General features: G+C 35.4%; 1 protein-coding gene across 1 annotated transcript in view; it reads left to right on the top strand.

Annotated features, from left to right (window-relative positions):
* ADGRV1 (adhesion G protein-coupled receptor V1) overlaps nt 1–19315 on the top strand; it is a 549981-nt gene that overhangs the window by 108637 nt on the left and 422029 nt on the right. The window contains exons 28-34 of the mRNA XM_044265783.1: nt 274–883; nt 4421–4636; nt 6098–6313; nt 7021–7265; nt 8534–8715; nt 9526–10337; nt 12776–12985. Of these exons, the coding sequence (XP_044121718.1) occupies nt 274–883; nt 4421–4636; nt 6098–6313; nt 7021–7265; nt 8534–8715; nt 9526–10337; nt 12776–12985 (2491 nt within the window). The remainder of the gene's footprint in view (nt 1–273; nt 884–4420; nt 4637–6097; nt 6314–7020; nt 7266–8533; nt 8716–9525; nt 10338–12775; nt 12986–19315) is intronic.

Raw genomic sequence — 19315 nt, 5'->3', positions numbered from 1 at the left:
AATTGTAGAAATGATATAGCTATAGTTTTGTTAGAAGGTAAAGATGTTCAATCAATGTGTAGCTTTATGCAACAATCACTTTTTAAGTACTGTGAGGGTCTTCAGAGACTGGTGGTTGTTGGTCCCTGCCATCAAGAATTTAAAATTCTTGTGAAGAACTTGTAGAAGATAAGATGAAAATTTAATATCCTACTATCATTCTATATTTACAAACCTCTAAATCAATGGTTTTAATCCCTCTCTTAATACATTTTGCTATTAAATATTTTATAGATAATGAGAAGCCGTGGAGCTCTGTCTCAAGTGACTTTGCTCTGGAGCATAGGCTCTGATCCTGATGGCGATCTGGCCTTCACCTCTGGCAATGTCACATTTGAGACTGGGCAGAAGAGTGCCAACATCACAGTGGAAATACTTCCAGATGAAGATCCAGAATTGGATAAGGTCTTCTCTGTGTCAATCCTCAGTGTCTCCAGTGGCTCCTTGGGAGTTCATACTAATGCCACATTAATAGTTTTGGCTAGCGATGATCCTTGTGGGGTCTTCATCTTTTCTGAGACAAACAGACCTATCAAAGTTGAGGAAGCAACCCAGAATATCACACTGTCAGTGATAAGATTAAAAGGCCTCATGGGAAAAGTCCTAGTCACATATGAAACACTGGATGATATGCAAAAACCGCCCTATTTTCCACCTAATATAGCCAGAGCAACTCAAGGAAGAGACTATATACCAGCTTCTGGATTTGTTCTTTTTGGAGCCAATCAGAGTGAGGCAACCATAACTATTTCAATTTTGGATGATGATGAACCGGAAAGATCGGAGTCAGTATTTATTGAGCTACTCAACTCTACTTTAATAGAGAAAGTACAGAATCGCCCAAGTAAGTAACCATTAGTGTGTTTTTATTATTATGGGAAGTAAGAATCCTAAAAAAATAAATTAAGAATTGGGTATAGTAGAAAATCCTATAAAAATAGTAAGCTCTAACTTTGAAAGCATCACTTTACATAAGTTTAACTCTATGACAAATGGAAGTGGGACACTTGAAAACCCAAAATTATGTTTTGAAAGACCCTTATGTTCCTAAACTGAATTGTTAAAAGCTCTGGTGTAATCCAGTGCAACTGACTTCTAGCACTATTGTATAAGTACTATGTATTAGTACTAGTATTATGTATTGTGGCTTCCAAATCATTCCAGAGTCAATCTGGGTATTTCAGCGATAGTTCTCTTGGCAAGATCCTGAGCCTCCTTCACCTCGATCCACTCTGGATGATTCCCTGACCCGATCCACTCTGGATGATTTCCTCACCCATAGAGCTTTGGCCATGAGCACGTGGGTCCAGCAAGTGTGCAAGGGAAGGGGGACAGGAGTGTGTAGCCGTAAGAAATCCCATAAATTTGTTGGTCACTGGGAGTTGAGAAGAAGGCACTGGTTGGGGACAAGAATGAGGAGCCAATCTGGCAACCTCTTTTGAAAAGTAGCAGTCACTCTGGAATTTGGCTTAGGGGCTTTATAGAGAGAGCAGGGTGGCTCCTGGTAGAGAGCATGCTTTGTACTTTTGGAACTGAGAGCAGTCATTGTGTTACAGCTTGTTCATTAGTCACATTTCCCTAAGAAGACAAATAAAGAGAAGAACCTAGATTTCCTGGAATAAGGGAACAAGTAAAGGAAGGAAGATTAATGATATTAATTTGATATCAATTTAACATCAGTTTTAGAGTAATATTTATAACAAATAAAACCTTCTTAAGGAAACTGGAATTGCATATTCCAAAAATAAGATTCTAAGTGCTGCATGTTGACTGTGTTTTGCCATATAGACTGAAGTGTCTCATAAATAAATTTCTTCACCTTACCGTAATACCTGGATGGATATACTATATAGTAAACAATATTCTTATCCACAACGTTAAGTAAGTAATTGTAGTTCAAGATTATAGAAAGAAATTTAAAGGACAACTGCAAATATTAAGTTCAGATTACAGTCAAGGTTAAAATTCTCACACGATATGCATCCTTTTTTTTCTTAAGATTTAAGATCAATTCTAAGAACAAATGAATTATAATAAAATCCAGCAATTAGTCTTACTGAGTAAGAATTATAAAATAAAGCCTAGTTTTCAAGGAACTCAGTTTATTGAGTGAGATAGAAATAAAGCCAGAAGAGAGTATCACATACAGCAGTGACTAGGAGCTGTGAGTGTTGGTGTAAGATAACTTACATTTCAATATATAGTAATAAATTATTGAACATAATCTGTTTCTGCCCCAGTTTCTTTATCTATTATACAGAAATATAATGGGGCTTAAATATAATCATATATGTGAAAATTAATGCAATATCTGGCACATGATAAGCATTCAGTAAATACGAACAATTGTTGTTAATAACATGGTGTATGCAGAATATCAATGTGCTATGGGATAGGAGAGAAAATTGACATGTATTTTATGCTTATTATGTTCCTGGAACCATGCAGCATACTTGGGGCAGTTCACAATAGACGTAAGATATGATGTGAAATAATTAAAGAACAATTAAATGCAAATCTGTGTGATAGTGATTACGTTTTTTAATAAGCTAAATCAGTGTAGGACCTGATAAGGTCTCTGTTACTGTACTCCGAGTATAATCATTAACTTTGAAGAAAGCAGTACGGGAAGACTGGAGATCAGCACCTGGGTAAGAGCATAGCACAGAATGTACTATTTGGATAATTGAAGGTTTTATACCTGGTTTGATAAAGAGTTGTATGTAGAGACCAAGAGATTAGACAAACTCTCACAGGATGCTTCTTGAGATGTCTGTCAGGTACTGGCACGATACATTGTGACTTCCTCACCGTCTTTGTGTCTCTGATTATTTGGTACAATGTGGATAGTGTTACCTGCCCCATAGAGATGGAGTAGGGATTAAATGACTTGCTACAAGAAAAGTGCTTAAAATAATGCCTGGCAAATTCTTTTCTAATCTAGTTGAATTTAATTTTATTATATTGATATAGAATTTTTAAATTTTAACCATGATTTAATTTAACATAGTCTGTGGTTCTCCATCATTGAAATTAAATGGTGTTACTGTTTTAAGATTAAATTGTCCGAAAATGTTAAATTTTATTATCACATGTTTCCAAATATAACAGTTGTTAAAGATATTCTGAGTATCAACTCAAAATTGTTTACTGCTCATAAGAATTTGTTGATGCTTCATTTATGTTAAAATGTCACTTTTTATGTTATTTTCGCAAGGGTGCTGGTTGGAATTGAACCTAGAAAATAATTTAGGGAGAGTTTGTGGAAAGTCCTAAATGCCTTCAAAACAAATTTTGCTGTCTCTAAAATCGGTGGAAAGTGAGAAGAGAACCTTGAAAGTATTGAGCATGCTTTTTACTGTATCAGCACTGGGGATGGAGTGCCTGGGTGGCTCAGTTGGTTAAGTGAATCTGCGTTGGGGTAGCTTTGAGGCTGTTAATGAAGGTGGGAAAAAGGAATGGGTTTGTCAGCAAAGACAGGGTAACAGAGAGGGAGTAACTTAGTTACAGTATGATGATTTGCAGCTGGTCTTTGAGGACACAAAGCTTAATGACTTTCCTACTCAATTTTGTAAGTGAAATGTTTTTTAAAAATTTTTATGTCATCCTAGCAACTAATTAGAGGAGTATTGGAAGAGCCTCTTGACAAATTTCCAATACTTATTAAAATATTCCTGTAGGGTAACTATCCTGTGCTAAAGAGTCTATAATAAAAACCTCTCTAGAATGTAAAGCTACAAGAGAGTAAGGACTTTGTTTGTTTTTGTTTCCCCCATATCTAGATTAGTGCTGGTCCGTAGTAGTCGGTACATGTTTTTTTTTTTATTTTTTTATTTTTTTAAAGATTTTATTTATTTATTTGACAGAGAAAGATCACAAGCAGGCAGAGAGGCAGGCAGAGAGAGAGAGAGGAGGAGGAAGCAGGCTCCCCGCTGAGCAGAGAGCCCGATGCGGGACTCGATCCCAGGACCCTGAGATCATGACCTGAGCCAAAAGCAGCGGCTTAACCCACTGAGCCACCCAGGCGCCCGGTACATGTTTTTTTTGATAGAGACAGTAGAAAGAAGCCCCGAATGAGGATCCCTTTTTTTTTTTTTTTAAATAAAGATATTTATTTACTTATTTGACAGAGGTCACAAGTAGGCAGAGAGGCAGGCAGAGAGAGGTGGAAGCGGGCTTCCTGCGGAGCAGAGAGCCCGATGCGGGGCTCAATCCCAGGACCCTGAGATCATGACCTGAGCTGAAGGCAGAGGCTTTAACCCAGTGAGCCACCCAGGCGCCCCTGAGGATCTCATTCGGCTGACGGAATCTTGCTGAGGTTTCCCGATGACTTGTGGCACGTTGGTAGAATTTTGATACATTAGCTTTTCTTGTCTTTCAGTTCCAAATTCTCCACGCCTTGGGCCCAAGGTAGAAACTATTGCTCATCTAATCATCGTTGCCAATGATGATGCGTTTGGAACGCTTCAGCTCTCAGCACCCGTTGTTCGAGTGGCAGAAAATCATGTCGGACCCATTATCAATGTGACTAGAGCAGGAGGAGCCTTCGCAGATGTTTCTGTGAAGTTTAAAGCCGTGCCAATCACTGCAGTTGCAGGTGAGAGAACACCTCCAAGGGGCAGTGAAGTGTTTTGGAGGGAAATTATATCCTAATTAACAAAAGCCGCTTACAGATGTAGTTAGAAAAATCAACCAGAAAGCAGTAATTCTCTTGCATCTTTTAAAAGGCAAAAATGTAGAGCTTTGATCGTGTATTTAGGACACGATTTTGTAGAATTTTTTTTGAAAAATGTCCGCAAAACTGTATATGAATGTTAAAGTTAAAATGACCCAAATGTGCACCAACCATTGAAAAGTAAACTGGGGAAAGAATTGTTAGGCTTTCTCTGTGTGTCCTTTTTAGTCATTTGAAAGGGATTCATGTGGAAATGATCCGAGGAATGCCGGATAAAATGTGCAGCTGCACGGTTGCCCTCCTTGGCAACACTCTTGCCTCTCAACCCATTTATCTTGCTTGTTTATTTATTTATGAAGAATGTGGAAGAGGCCAATGGCTAGCATTAACTCTTCTATGTAAGCAAAATGATTTCACTGCCAAATGCAAACATTAGGAGACTGCCTTCTTATTGGTGCTATCACAGCATCTAGAGGGAGAGCTGCCTGAGAGCTATTCAGTTAGAATCTTTCTGTCATGCGCTTGAAGAAACATAATGTGAACGGATAGGATAACACGTTTGATATTTTGAAGTAAATGATATTTGCTTGAAAAGATCATAAACAAGGCTCACCTAGTCCCTAAGGACGGGTGTTGGCGGGCATGCATGCAGGGTGGGTAGCCTAGAGGAATGAATCCCTGACTGTAGGGGGCCCTACACAGAGCTCAGGAGTGGGAATGAATCAGTGTTCTCGGAGATCAGCCTCACGCTTCATAAGGAGGCTCTCTCCATTTTCTTCCCACTGTTTGACCAGAAACAAAACTACCGCCAACATGAGTGGTATGTGGTAACAGCTTTTAAACCAGTTTTTTTTTTTTTTTTTTTATGAAAGCCCATAGTTTCCAGTAATAACATTGATGAGTCAGATATGTCTATATCTGTACTGCAGTGGAACATATCTTTCTAGTGAGGTCAGAATTTCAGTTTTGTTTTTTGTTTTAAAAGATTGTGCACATTTTCTTTCTCTTTTGTAGATAAGGGGTAATCTTGTGGTAATGAATGACTCTCTATATTTTTGTTTATGTCCATATCTATATCATAGCTATATCATCTATGTCTGCATATGACAAATAGAAGAAATTATGCATACTTCTTTCTAAAAATGAAAGGATAAACTTGAACACCCTTTGGAGGTCTTTTTCATTATTTTATGATCTCAAACCTGTTTTTTCTGGCAAGAGAGAAAAAATCTTTTTGTTTAGAATATATGTAGTCAATATCCTCAAAAAAGCTTTTCAAGTATATCTGTAGAATTTGATAGGTCCTAGAATTTTACTAGTATATGGCATGTTTATTATCATATTTGGGACTAAGTCTTAACATTTTGCTTTTTATCTTCATAGGTGAAGATTATAGCATAGCTTCATCGGATGTGGTCTTGCTAGAAGGAGAAACCAGTAAAGCTGTGCCAATATATATCATTAATGACATCTACCCTGAACTGGAAGAATCTTTTCTTGTGCAGTTGCTGAATGAAACAACAGGAGGAGCCAAACTAGGGGCATTAACAGAGGCGATCATTATTATTGAGGCCTCTGATGACCCCTATGGATTATTTGGTAACCAAACTAGTTTGTGTCTTTCCTGTAACTTGTCACTATAGACCATATATTTCTTCATTTTTAGGGACTTAGAATCAATTTGATCATGTTTCCCTTTTTTTATTGGCTGATACCAATATGTAGGATATCTATGCACCCTCCTAGCAGTGGTTAGTGATTATTAAAAAAAGAAATCAGCATCTTTGCATAAATACAGAAGGGAAAAACTTTTAGGCTTGTAAGTCAGATCTGGCTTCTAGATGTGTTTTTTGGATCGTAGACAATTCTTTCAAAAATTAATTTATGTAAATTTACACAAAAATCTAGATTTTTGGCCTTCTCGATTAGCAGGAAATCTAGCAACATTGAACCTCCCTTCCTGCATAGCATCAGTTGTGGGGAAAAAAATAGCAGCTGCCTCTTTGGACCAGGCTTGCGCTGTGCAGTTAGCCACAGAACTCACTAGATCCACTTCCCTCATGGTACAGGCCTGACCGTTGTGGGATTCTTAGTGATTTCTGCTTCTGTCATAATGAATAATAATGTGAAGATTTTTTCAGACCGGACCAATTAGTATCACAGCATGTTAGTCCGATTTGGGGGATTTAGCTATTTATATTCAGGCTGCGTAGAGGGGGAAAACACAATCAGCTATCAGATGATAAGAATTCTGTGTTGCCTCAGTTTCACTTTGTATTTGAAATTAACTCTGTTCTACCCATTAGGTTTTCAGATTACTAAACTTATTGTAGAGGAACCTGAGTTTAACTCAGTGAAGGTAAACCTGCCAATAATTCGAAATTCTGGGACACTCGGCAATGTTACTGTTCAGTGGGTCGCCACCATTAATGGACAGCTTGCTACTGGTGACCTGCGAGTTGTCTCAGGTAATGTGACCTTTGCCCCTGGGGAAACCATTCAAACCTTGTTGTTAGAGGTCCTGGCTGACGACGTTCCGGAGATTGAAGAGGTGAGAGGAATGGCTAGTATAGAATGACACTGTAAATCATACCTTGTCTTATAGTGACTAGAACAGATGGCTGTCGTTGTGGTATTTATAGAAAATGTCAAGTTAATTATTTCTGCAAGAATTTTCAAAATATGGTAGTGTAAAAGTGATTTTTATAGATAAAAACTAGAATATTCTAGGAAAAGGTCTGGTACATATCACAGTTCACTAGTGTAGATTTTTTGGTATAGTTACACTGTATTTTTCCACATTTTCATTAAATGATTAAATATATATCTTTATATATATTTGATTAATATATATCTTTATATATTTAACATAATATAACATAAATACAAATAACATATATTTTCCATATAAACTCTTAATTTGTATCTAGACTCCCTCTTAGCTTGAGTGAGCCCGTTGATCTTAATTAAATTTAGATTTTGATTTTCTACTTATTCACTTATTTGTTCTTCAATAATTTAAAAATTTACTATATGACAAATACCGTTCTAGACATATCTGCCTGATACCTATTTTTCATGGTGAAGAAGCTAGGTGGCAAATAAAAATAGAGTGAAAAAGTTGATTCATTACTAACATATATTAACTGAAGATAATTTTACATTATGAAATTCAAGTATTATGAAACCATAGGTATCATTAAATTACTTTTAATAGCGTTTATTCTTTAATAATATCAGATTTCATAGAAGGGAAGTCCATAATATTTCATTTGAATGCTAATTGTGTTTTTCAGTTCTAAAATATTAGGTATTAGTTAATACATATAAAACATTTCTCTTTCCTTCTCTCAAAGTTTTGGTAGCATTATGATAGGACATCTTTAAATTTTGTCAGAGGATTTCCATTTAAGATAACATGGGAAATAAGGCATAATAGATTAGCTACTTAAGAAACATACATGCAATATTTTATCTAAATAAAAAGCTGTATAGAACAGACATACAATGTTTTATTGAAATGGTAACTATAATAAGGATCTTAAAGTTGATTTGCAAGATTATATACCTGAATATTAAGGAATTTAAATGACCTGTTATGTATAATTGTGCTTTATTATTAAAAGTCAGTAATGTATTATTCTGTTGCATGTTGGATTTGTAAATGTATTGGGGGGTTTCTTTGAGTCCATTCATATTACATTATATTTTATCCTTGTTCTTGTATGGATAATATGTCTGATTATCCCCCACCTGCATCATTGTTATTTTAATTTCAGAACTGGGATTCTGTTAAGGAAATTTTCACTGTATTTTTAGGTTATCCAAGTGCAACTAACTGATGCCTCTGGTGGAGGTACTATTGGGTTAGATCGAGTGGCAAATATTATTATTCCTGCCAATGATAATCCTTACGGTACAGTAGCCTTTGTTCAGTCGGTTTATCGCGTTCAAGAACCTCTGGAGCGAAGTTCCTGTGCTAACATAACTGTTAGGCGAAGGTATATGGAACAATGGCTTACATCTATGGGGAAATGGAAGTTGTGGGTGGTGGGAAATGACTTCTTGTGCAATTAAATAATTCAGGTTTGGTGGTTGTTACATAATGTTAATTATTTTATAGGTTTGGTAATTTGTTAATTGAATTATGACTATGTGTATGAAGAGCCCAGTATATTTATCATACTTATTATTAGTGAAATAGATAATAGATTATAGATCATTGGGCTTTCTAGCCACAGAAAGTTATTGCTTTAATCTAGGATTTGTTTGAATTAGAACTTAAATACAACTAGCTTCCAAATTAAAGAATATTTAAATGCTGTATGAAGTGGGTGGTTTTCAGGTTGTTTTTTCTCCATGTGTCTATGAGGCAGTATAAAGTTCACTGAACTCCTTCAGAAATAGAAAATAAGGGGTCTTGGGAATTTGTGGCAAGTAATTACATTTTCTTAATATGCACTCCTGCTATTACCATTATTACCTTGTTTAAGTGAAATCTGGTAATGAGAATTCATTTTCTAATTCTGTTTGATAATTCTGAAATGGATATGATTTGCATATCTTGCAGGATATCTTTATAGCTTGGTTAAAAATAACTATTGCTTAATTGAAAACTAGCATGATTCCCTTATATGAGAAAATAAAATGTTGAAAGACAAAATAATTAAGAAACATGGATGTGTTTGTACTATTACTTTCTATATTTTGAAAAGAAAGTGAGAACTGAAGTCAGTATTTTCCTTTTCTATGTAATCCACAGATTGCTTTGAGTGCTTAACCTGTCTTTTAATTGTCGCTCCACTTTTTAGCGGAGGGCACTTTGGTCGGCTGTTGTTGTTCTACAGTACTTCTGATATTGATGTAGTGGCTCTTGCAGTCGAGGAAGGTCAAGATTTACTGTCCTACTATGAATCGCCAATTCAAGGGGTACCTGACCCGCTGTGGAGAACTTGGGTGAATGTCTCTGCCATGAAGGAACCCCGGTATACCTGTGCCACTTTGTGTCTCAAAGAACACGCATGCTCAGCGTTCTCTTTTTACAGTGCTTCTGAGGGCCCTCAGTGTTTCTGGATGACATCTTGGATCAATCCAGTGGTTAACAATTTGGACTCCTGGACCTACAGGAAAAACATGACCAGGGTAGCGTCTCTGTTTAGCGGTCAGGCTGTGGCTGGGAGTGACTATGAGCCTGTGACAAAGCAGTGGGCCGTAATGCTGGAGGGTGATGAATATGCAAATCTCACAGTTTCTATTCTTCCTGATGATTTCCCAGAGATGGATGAGAGTTTTCTAATTTCTCTCCTTGAAGTACACCTCATGAACATCACAGCCAGTTTTAAAAACCAACCAACCATAGGACAGCCAAATACTTCTACAGTTGTCATAGCATTAAATGGTGATGCCTTTGGAGTATTTGTGATCTACAGTATTAGTCCCAATTCCTCAGAAGATGGCTTATATGTTGAAGTTCAGGAGCAGCCCCAGACCACAGTGGAGCTGATGATTCACAGGACGGGGGGCAGCTTAGGTCAGGTGACAGTTGAATGGCGTGTTGTTGGTGGAACCGCTACTGAAGGTTTAGATTTTATAGGTGCTGGAGATATTCTGACTTTTGCTGAAGGTAAGTGATGGTTCTAAATGGATTTTAGTTTCCCCTGGCAAAGTCATCATAGTTCATTTTTATGATAATGTTCATAAGAATTCTTACTGTTTAGATTCTTGCTAATATATACAAGGGCAGTGTAGTTTAAAAAAGAAGCTAGTTAGCTTGTTAATGGGGTTGACCCATGATATACGTAGACTGATGAGCATCTTTGTAAGTTTATTAGAAAGATAATGTTTTCAGGGAACGTATGGACTTTATTCCTTTATAGTGCTGGCAGTGCCTATAAGGAAACAGAGGCAACTCTAAGGCAAATTCTAATTTTGAAAGGGAAGTTACCCAAGTTCATACTATATATACTTTCAAATTATTTTCGTTGATGATTTATCCTGATTTGTCTAGTACATGTAAAATTTTCCTAGATCATACTCATTTTCCTAGCTTCGGATACTTCTTACCCATGAGAATCTTCAGTGAAAATAATTTGTAAGTATAAATAGTATGAACTTTGATGATTTCATTCATATTAAATTAAGCCTAGGGCTAGATTGATTGATAATAATGTTCTTAGGCTTGAAGGGGTAACTACTGTAAATTTTCCTGAATAATATAACTTGGCCCACAGATTAGAATTAGGGTCAGATTCACTGATTCTTTTTCAGGACTGGTTGAATCATCTAATATTTGGAAGTTTGGAAAGTTCATTTGTTTAAAATAATTACCTTCGAGTGGGGAAAGTTATCTTTATTAAGATCATTGTTTAAATCCCCATTTGGGCAATTAAGGATTCCATATAGTTTTTAGCATAGTGTTTTTCTGATTAAAAAAACATATGCTTATAAGAATCTCATGATATCCCCAAAGAAAGAAGGAAATAAGTGTTATTCACAATTCCATGTCTTAGAGCAATTCATTGCATCTTTTCTTGTTCAACTTTTTTGCATATACTGTTTTTAGAAATAGTAATTGAAGGTCATGATCATGATTCATATGTAGTATACTTTTTGAAATATCTAATAAGCATTATGTTTTAGAGTAAATTTTTAAAATAGCATATCACATTTCTATAATGGCTATTTCCTAAATATTATTTTGTTAATGATGGAATATGATATGCTTGGTGGAGCTGGGGTACAAGTTGGTATTTGGTAACATTTCTCCTTATTTCAAGGGAAATTTCAAAAAACAATTTAATGAGGATGACTGGAGGTGAAAATTTAAAGTTAGATTTTCCAGCAGTTTTAATAATTATAAAAAGTTTCCATATAAATATCATTATACAAATTAGTATAACCTTGAATTGTAACTTATCAGCACACAAAATGGACTATATTTAATAGCTAACAGATTCTTAGATAATCTATAGTCTCTTGAGGCAGTCTTGATACTGTGAGTTGATGAAATCCAGCAAGTTCATGAGAGAACATTCATTCCTAATGCCTTTCTCCTTTTTCTTGCTTTTTCTCATCTCACCCTTTCATCCTCTTTCCAGAAAGTGGCAAAGAATTAGGTAGAGGACAATAGGCTGAACTGCAGAAGCCCTGTTGGGTTTAGGGTGTTCACTTCTGCTCCATGTTCTAGTGGGGTCCTAGACCAAATTGAAAAGTAGATTGGGGAGGGTATGTGCTTTTAGGTAAATTGGAAGGGGTGTTGGACCATGAGAGACTATGGACTCTGAAAAACAATCTGAGGGGTTTGAAGTGGCGGAGGGGTGGGAAGTTGGGGTACCAGGTGGTGGGTATTATAGAGGGCACGGCTTGCATGGAGCACTGGGTGTGGTGAAAAAATAATGAATACTGTTTTTCTGAAAATAAATAAATTGGAAAAAAAAAAGAAAAGAAAAGTAGATTGCTTGAGTAGATTGAATTCCTTTTCTGCCTCCTTCCTTCATTTGCCCGTATCCTAGAAATTGGTATTTGATCTGTCCTCTAGTTATCCAAAGACTCATCTCATTCAGGCTCACCATTCCCTAAGTGTTCCTGATCTTTTAGGAAGTATAGACTTGATCACCTGAAGAAAATTATTCACAGGAATGCCAGAATGAGAATGAGACTCCATTCACCGAGAGAGAAAGAGAAAGAGAGAGAGATGTTTCTCAACAGAACATACCTTAGATGCCCTTTCCCTAGCCGTGTCACTGTTCTAGGCTAAAGACCAGGGACAAAACTACAGTTCTTTGGTTCTTTGAAGTAATTCTACCCTTTAAATTTTTCCATAATTCAAAATGTTCTTCTCTACAATCTGCCCATATTAATAAAATTTTACAGTGTTTTATATGTAAAAGGATATATAGATTAACATATGTGATTTGCTTTTAGTTACACTAATATTGCTTATGATATTCATTTACATATTTTTACTTAACTTTTTAAAGTGGAAGTAATTTGGGGTCTTTGTGGAGTCTCTATGTTGACGATTTTGTTACTTTGGTTTTTAGTTCATTAATTTTTTTATAGGTGAAACCAAAAAGACAGCCATCTTAGCCATTTTGGATGATTCCGAGCCAGAGGATGATGAAAGCATCATAGTTAGTTTGGTGTACACTGAAGGAGGAAGTAGAATTTTGCCCAGCTCCGACACTGTTAGAGTGAACATTCTGGCCAATGACAACGTGGCGGGAATTGTTAACTTTCAGACAGCTTCCAGATCTGTCATAGGTCACGAAGGTGGGTTCTTTTTTTTGTTCAGCATATTCATTCTTTCTTCCTTAGAGGTCATTTTTTGCTTATTCTTTTAAAGTTTCCAACTTTTTTTTAATCCTTTCATTATTTTGTAGAGCTGTGTTATGTTAGTATGCCTGAAACTTAGCTGGGAAAGGAGTCTATAGTGAACTGTTTAACTACTTAGGAACCTTGTAGATTCTAGCTTGCTTCCCCCCACTGATGTGGTTTTAGGAAGTTAGTCACACTTGGGATGCTCAGCTTTCTTATTTGATAAATGACAAGAAATATTGCTTCGTAGGTTTCTTAGTGAGGATTATATGAGATAATGCATATAAAGTGTTTGTCACAGTTCCTAGCAAGCATATATGTACTTAGTGGTAGTTTTTGATATTAAACAGTGAAACACTGGCTCCTTGTTCAAAACAAGTAGTAGTTTGTAATTGGAGAATATTTTACCCTGGATTTTATAGTGTGTTGTTATATTTTTATGAATGAAGTGCCAAACTAGAAAAAAAATAGAAAATGTCCATTTTTTTCTTAAAAAATAAAAATTTTCTTGAATCTTAATATTTACATATGTAGGATTTTGCAAATGCAGGCTAATTTTTTGCTTCCAACATTTTAGTAGTATTTTTTGGTCTTTGAATAGACCTGTTCGATATAAAACTTGTGTTTAGTAACCTGTGTTTCACTATAGTCTGTGTTTAGAAATAAGAATAAATAAGTGTACCTCAGAAAGAGAAGAAACAACAAGGATCCAGATCATGTATTTGGACTTCTGTTTTACAGATGAGAAAACTGAGACACAGAGAGATTAGGTGTCTTGACAAGTTCATCCAGCTTGTTAGTTGCTGTGCTTGAAACTAAATATGTTTTAGTGTGCATTACCCTCTACTTCACTGTACTCCCAACTTGTGAGTTTATTTAGCTTACCAATGCAAATGTCTGACCTCTTTTCCAACACTCTTTCCTTTTTATCAGTGGTTCAGAATCTCATGTTGTCACAGCAATAGTGAGTAAAAATGACTAACAGGTTGCTCTAAGTCCAATCTAAAGATAGGTCAGCAACTTTCAAAAAATTACTTGTAATATAAGTAAAAAAGTCACTGAAGAAGTTAATGTTAATAATAATGACTGTTTTCCAGACAGAAAACACATCCGTTATTACACTTAATTTGAACAACAGCCCTATAAAGTGGGTGTAATGGTATACATCTCATATTCTCATAAGGAGAGTGAGTTTCTGAGAAATTAAGTTTTTCACAGTGGAGTTTAATGAACCCTAGTGCTGTCTGAATCCAAAACCTATATAATATATAAGGAAATTTATGAAAAGAAATTAATGTTTTGCTTGAACTTAAGCTGCTGCAGAATTCAGCATTTCAAGAACTATTTAATTGGCAAATATTTCAAGTGATTTGAGTTGGAAGAATAATGACTTTGAGTAACAATGTTTGTGTGAGAGAAGCCAACTTATGAGACAACCTGACTATATCTCATGTTAGAGGTAGAAATTAGATTTTTAGAGATAATAGTTGAGCTTAGGAAAATTAATAGGATCTTTGTGGATAGAGGAAGAAAAGCAAGGTGTCAAAGATAGACCCCACATCTAGCCTTGTGGAACACAAGACTAAGGTGCTGGGAAATAAAAAAGACCTTTTTGGAGAAAGAAAGCTCTCTTCCAGAGAAGGGAAGAAACCAAGATAAGAGTGTGTTTTCATCAATAAACAGAAAGAAAGTAATCACTGTGTCTCAGGCTAACACCGGCAGCCCGTGAGATTAGATTCCCAAATGGGCGGGAGGAGACAAGAGTAACTGTAGGGGATTTTAAAGGAGAACTTGGGATAGGAAGCAAGTTTCTAAGAACGTAGAGATATTTGGGCAGTTCTCCTCGAAGTAGGGTCTTCAAGTCATGGCCATCTACAGTGTTTGCTACTGATTTGTGGCAAGATAAGTTTAGAGGTTCAAATACGCCTTTCTAGAAACTTCTATAACATTTTCATTTTGCTGATCTTCAAAAGCATTGTCTATGGGCTTATGATTTATCTGTCTTTATGGTTTTTGTTTTTTGTTTTTTTTTTTTTTTTGCAAAGGGGAAAAACGATTAGTAATTAAAGTAGATGGCCTAAATGTGTTATTGGTAAAAATTGTGCATTATCATATTACTCTATGAGCATGGGTTTGGTTCCAGAAATAAAACACTGAACTGCTTTCATGTGTGCTCCCTAGATTTTTTCATATTTTCTAAATAAAAATTGGGGTGAATTTTTACTTTTCTTATTTTCCTATACCTTTATTCCCAAGTTTTTTTTCCTAGAGTCTAAATTAATATTCTTTTATCAAAAACATTATGTTGAACCTCAGTGATTCAGAATTGTGTGTGTGTTTTTTATGTTACCACAAACTTGCACAGAGAAATGTGTACCAAGCGTATCTGTTTACCAAAGTGGTTTAATGAAAACTTCATGGGGATTCAATGAAAACTGCTAAAGAAACAGGGTAAAAAAATTCATGCCATGTGATCGTAAGCAATATTTAACACTGCTTTTGGCCTAGTGTTGGAGTTTCATTTATAAGGTTAGATTTAAAATGTGGACCATGCTGAACTTCTGGCTCTAGAATACATGTTCAGTTCATGGGGAGAAATTGTCTTAGTGTTTAACAATGTGCTGAATTCTGTAGAATTCTATTTCTCTTTTTTGTGCTAAAGCAATTGGACAGATGCCCAGTGGTAAATATTACTTTCTTTCCAATGGAATGAGAAAATTTAAAAAGTATGGGACAATAGATTTTTACTGTGATTGAAAACTATGTATAAGTGTGCCCTTTATAAATCCGTGTTAGATGTTTCACTTAGTCATCCAACTCAACAGCATCGTAATCATCGTGTCATATTCAATGGATTTAAAATTTTGCCTTTTTACAGAGACAGTTTGAATCTTTTTTAGGCAAAGACTTGAACAAGAAATGCATTTCTTTTTAAAAATATAGAGGTGCTATATTAGAAACACTCAACTTTTTTCTTAATTATTTATATTGATAGTTCATGTTGCACACTATTCATATTCCTGTAATTAGTTTAAATGATTTTCTGTCTATTGCAGAGGGCAGTTAATTTAGATGGCCCATGTGTAGCATGTATACATGTATCTTTCATGTATACATGTGTCTATTAAAATATATTTCCTGGGTTTAAACTTTCCATTATTATTACAGTGTAGTTTATATTTGTCTTTTTAAATTTTTTTTTATTTTGTTATTAACATAAAATGTATTATCAGCCCAGGGGTACAGGACTGTGAATCGCCAAGTTTACACACTTCATAGCACTCACCATAGCACAGACCTTCCCCAGTGTCCATAACCCAACTACCCTCTCCCTACCCACCCCTACCCTCAGTTTGTTTTGTGAGGTTAAGAGTCTTTTACAGTTTGTCTCCCTCCTGATTTCATCTTGTTTCATTTATTCCTTTCCTACTCCCCAAACCCCTCACATTGTCTCTCAACTTCCTCATATCAGGGAGATCATATGATAATTGTCTTTCTCTGATTGACTTATTTCGCTAAGCATAATACCCTGATATTTGTCTTTTAGAAAAACTCTTGGTTTGTTTTGGGATCAAATAGACAAAATACTTAGGGTTATTAAATTACATTTTATGTTTATATTTCTTAATCTGCATTAAGCTAGGCCTAGACGCTATATGATAGATCATCTGTTTTAGAGGTAAAAGCCCAACTTTTGATGGACTCTGAATTTTATATCAATATGGTCTTCCAGGTATGTTGTCAGATTCTTCTCTGGGTAAGGGTCCTATTTAGGCTTTCATCCTGGGCAAATGCTAGAAGACAGTGTAGTATCTAGTAAAATATTTATATGAAAATTATAACCTACACTTTCTAGGACATTCCTTCTATCCTTTCCTTTATATTTAAAAGACTAAGCGCTTGTTTCTCAGTTTTCCTTTTTCTACAACTGTTCTTTGACTCCTCATCCAGGTAGAGGGTAACTTTCTGGTAATTTTTCCAGAAGATATTTTATTTATTTATTTATTTTAAAAGATTTTATTAATTTATTTGACAGAGAGATCACAAGTAGGGAGAGAGGCAGGCAGATGGGGAGGGAGAAGCAGGCTCCAACACGGTGCTCGATCCCAGGACACTGAGATCATGACCTGAGCCAAAAGCAGAGGCCTAACCTACTGAGCTACTCGGGTGCACCACCCTGCGCCCCCCGCCGCCCCCTCTGCCAAGGAGACATTTTAAATGGACCTGGTTCTTGGGAGCCTTAATGAGGAGAGTCACTACCTCCATTTTGATTATTTTTTAGGAATATTTTCACACTCTTAATATTATTTTTATAGTTTCACATTGCAATAGGCTTGGCTTACAAGATTGTATTTAAGGAATACTTTCTTTACCTTTTATTTCTCTGTGTGTAGTGTGTGTGTGTGTCCTGCCTCAAATTGTGTTTCTTGCAATACTCTCTTATAGGTTACTTGCATGGTAATTTGTTAAATTTTTAAAGGTGATATTGACTGAGTGGTATTAGATTTTGAGGATTTTACATGTAGTAAGTTTGTAGGAAGATTTTACTTTTTTTCTCTCTTTAATATTTCATTTTTATTTTTATCTTTTAATCTTATATTATTCCCAAATCTTTGTGTACAATCTTGCAACCATTTATTATTATTATTATTATAGGTTCCCCTTCAACATGGATCTTTACTGACCTATGTTTTGTTTTCTTACCATATGCGTGCATAATGCATTTTTAGATCTTGATCAAACTTCTGTAATTTTCTTCTTGAAATATTACTAGGCTTTGTGACTTAAAACATTTTGAAAAACCATGACTTCTTAAATCTTTTTTTTAAAGCTTTAAAAAAATTTTTTTCAAAAGATTTTGTTTATTTACTTGACAGAAAGTGAGATAGTGAGAAGAGGGAATAGGAAAAAGCAGGCTTCCTGATGAGCAGGGAGCCAGTGTGGGACTGGATCCCAGGACTCTGGGATTATGACCTGAGCTAATGAGCAATGACTGAGCCACACAGGCGACCCTCCTTAAACCTTCTTATGTGTGTCACCAGACCACCCTATAGGTGAAAGTGCTTAATTACTCTAAGGCTCTCTTTGTGTCTCTCAGTAATAAACTCTTTGTTTAATACAAAGCTACTCTATGAGAAATTCTGCAAGGTGTACAGTAGAGGAACTCTAAGATTTCATAGTCATGACTGTGTTTGTTCATATGAATTAAACAAGTAACATAAATTCTGGCAATTATGGCTGATTATACAGGCTTTCAGTGACCCCGAGACAATCTGATTCCTAACTAGCGGTCCCTGTATGGTTTAAAAAAAAACAAAAACAAAACCAAGACATAGTCTACTACTGTAATGGTGATTACTTTTTTTTGGTAATGAAACACTTAAAAATGTATACACTGGAGTGTCTGAGGAAATGTTATTTAAAAGTCTTTCTGATGCTTTGGGTTATGGTTTCCATTCCCAAAATAATTCATTCCACTAAAATTATGTGTGCTTAAATTTAGTATGAAAATTTTAGTGTGTTGGCACTACTTGGCATCATATAAGACTTTTGAATTGAGCGTATTTTCAGCAAGCTATGTGGCCATCAGCAATACTCCTAGGAACTTACTTTCCACTTTCAGCGGTTTAAAAGAAATGATTGTCATGATTTTCTTCAATTTTACAAAGTATTCTTTGAGGATAAAAACCAGGAATGGAAAGTATAAAGTATCTAAAATACCTCATTATCCAGGAAGCAAAACTGTAACTTTGGTGAAGTTACAGAGGCTCATCTACAAATTTGACACCTTTCCTTTGTATTTCTTTTTATAAAACAAAATCATTGATGGTATATGTAAGTTATAATTTAAAGAAATGTGATTTTCAGGTATTTGCAAGCATTTTTATGCATGCATTGTGTAAAATCACATTGCATATCAGTGTAAGGAATTTGTGTCTTTTTGAGAAGTGAAAGAAGAATTTACTTGTGTTATTACTAGTTTTGACCATAAGGACTTTATTATTTTCTTTAATTTACAGAACATTTATGTTCTGATGCATGTTTTGCAGTGTATAAGAGTTTGTGTTTCCCATTCTAGCATGTGTTTTTGGTAAATTTTACCTATTGAACTTCCTGAAGTTCTACTAAATGAAAGTATTCAAAAGTGGGATCCCAGTGTTAATAAACAATAAGCATGTGTAAAGCTTCTGGAAAGTCTGAAACAGAACAGCCTTGTAATATTCTTGGAAAAGGTGCTATAACAGTTGCATGTTTGGGATTTGGGTTTTGTTGAGTTCAAATATT

The sequence above is a fragment of the Neovison vison genome, chromosome 1 (genome assembly GCF_020171115.1).
Source record: "Neovison vison isolate M4711 chromosome 1, ASM_NN_V1, whole genome shotgun sequence".
Taxonomy (NCBI): Eukaryota; Metazoa; Chordata; class Mammalia; order Carnivora; family Mustelidae; genus Neogale; species Neogale vison.
Note: the sequence above shows the minus strand (reverse complement) of the source record. Positions and strands in the feature narration are given on the sequence as shown.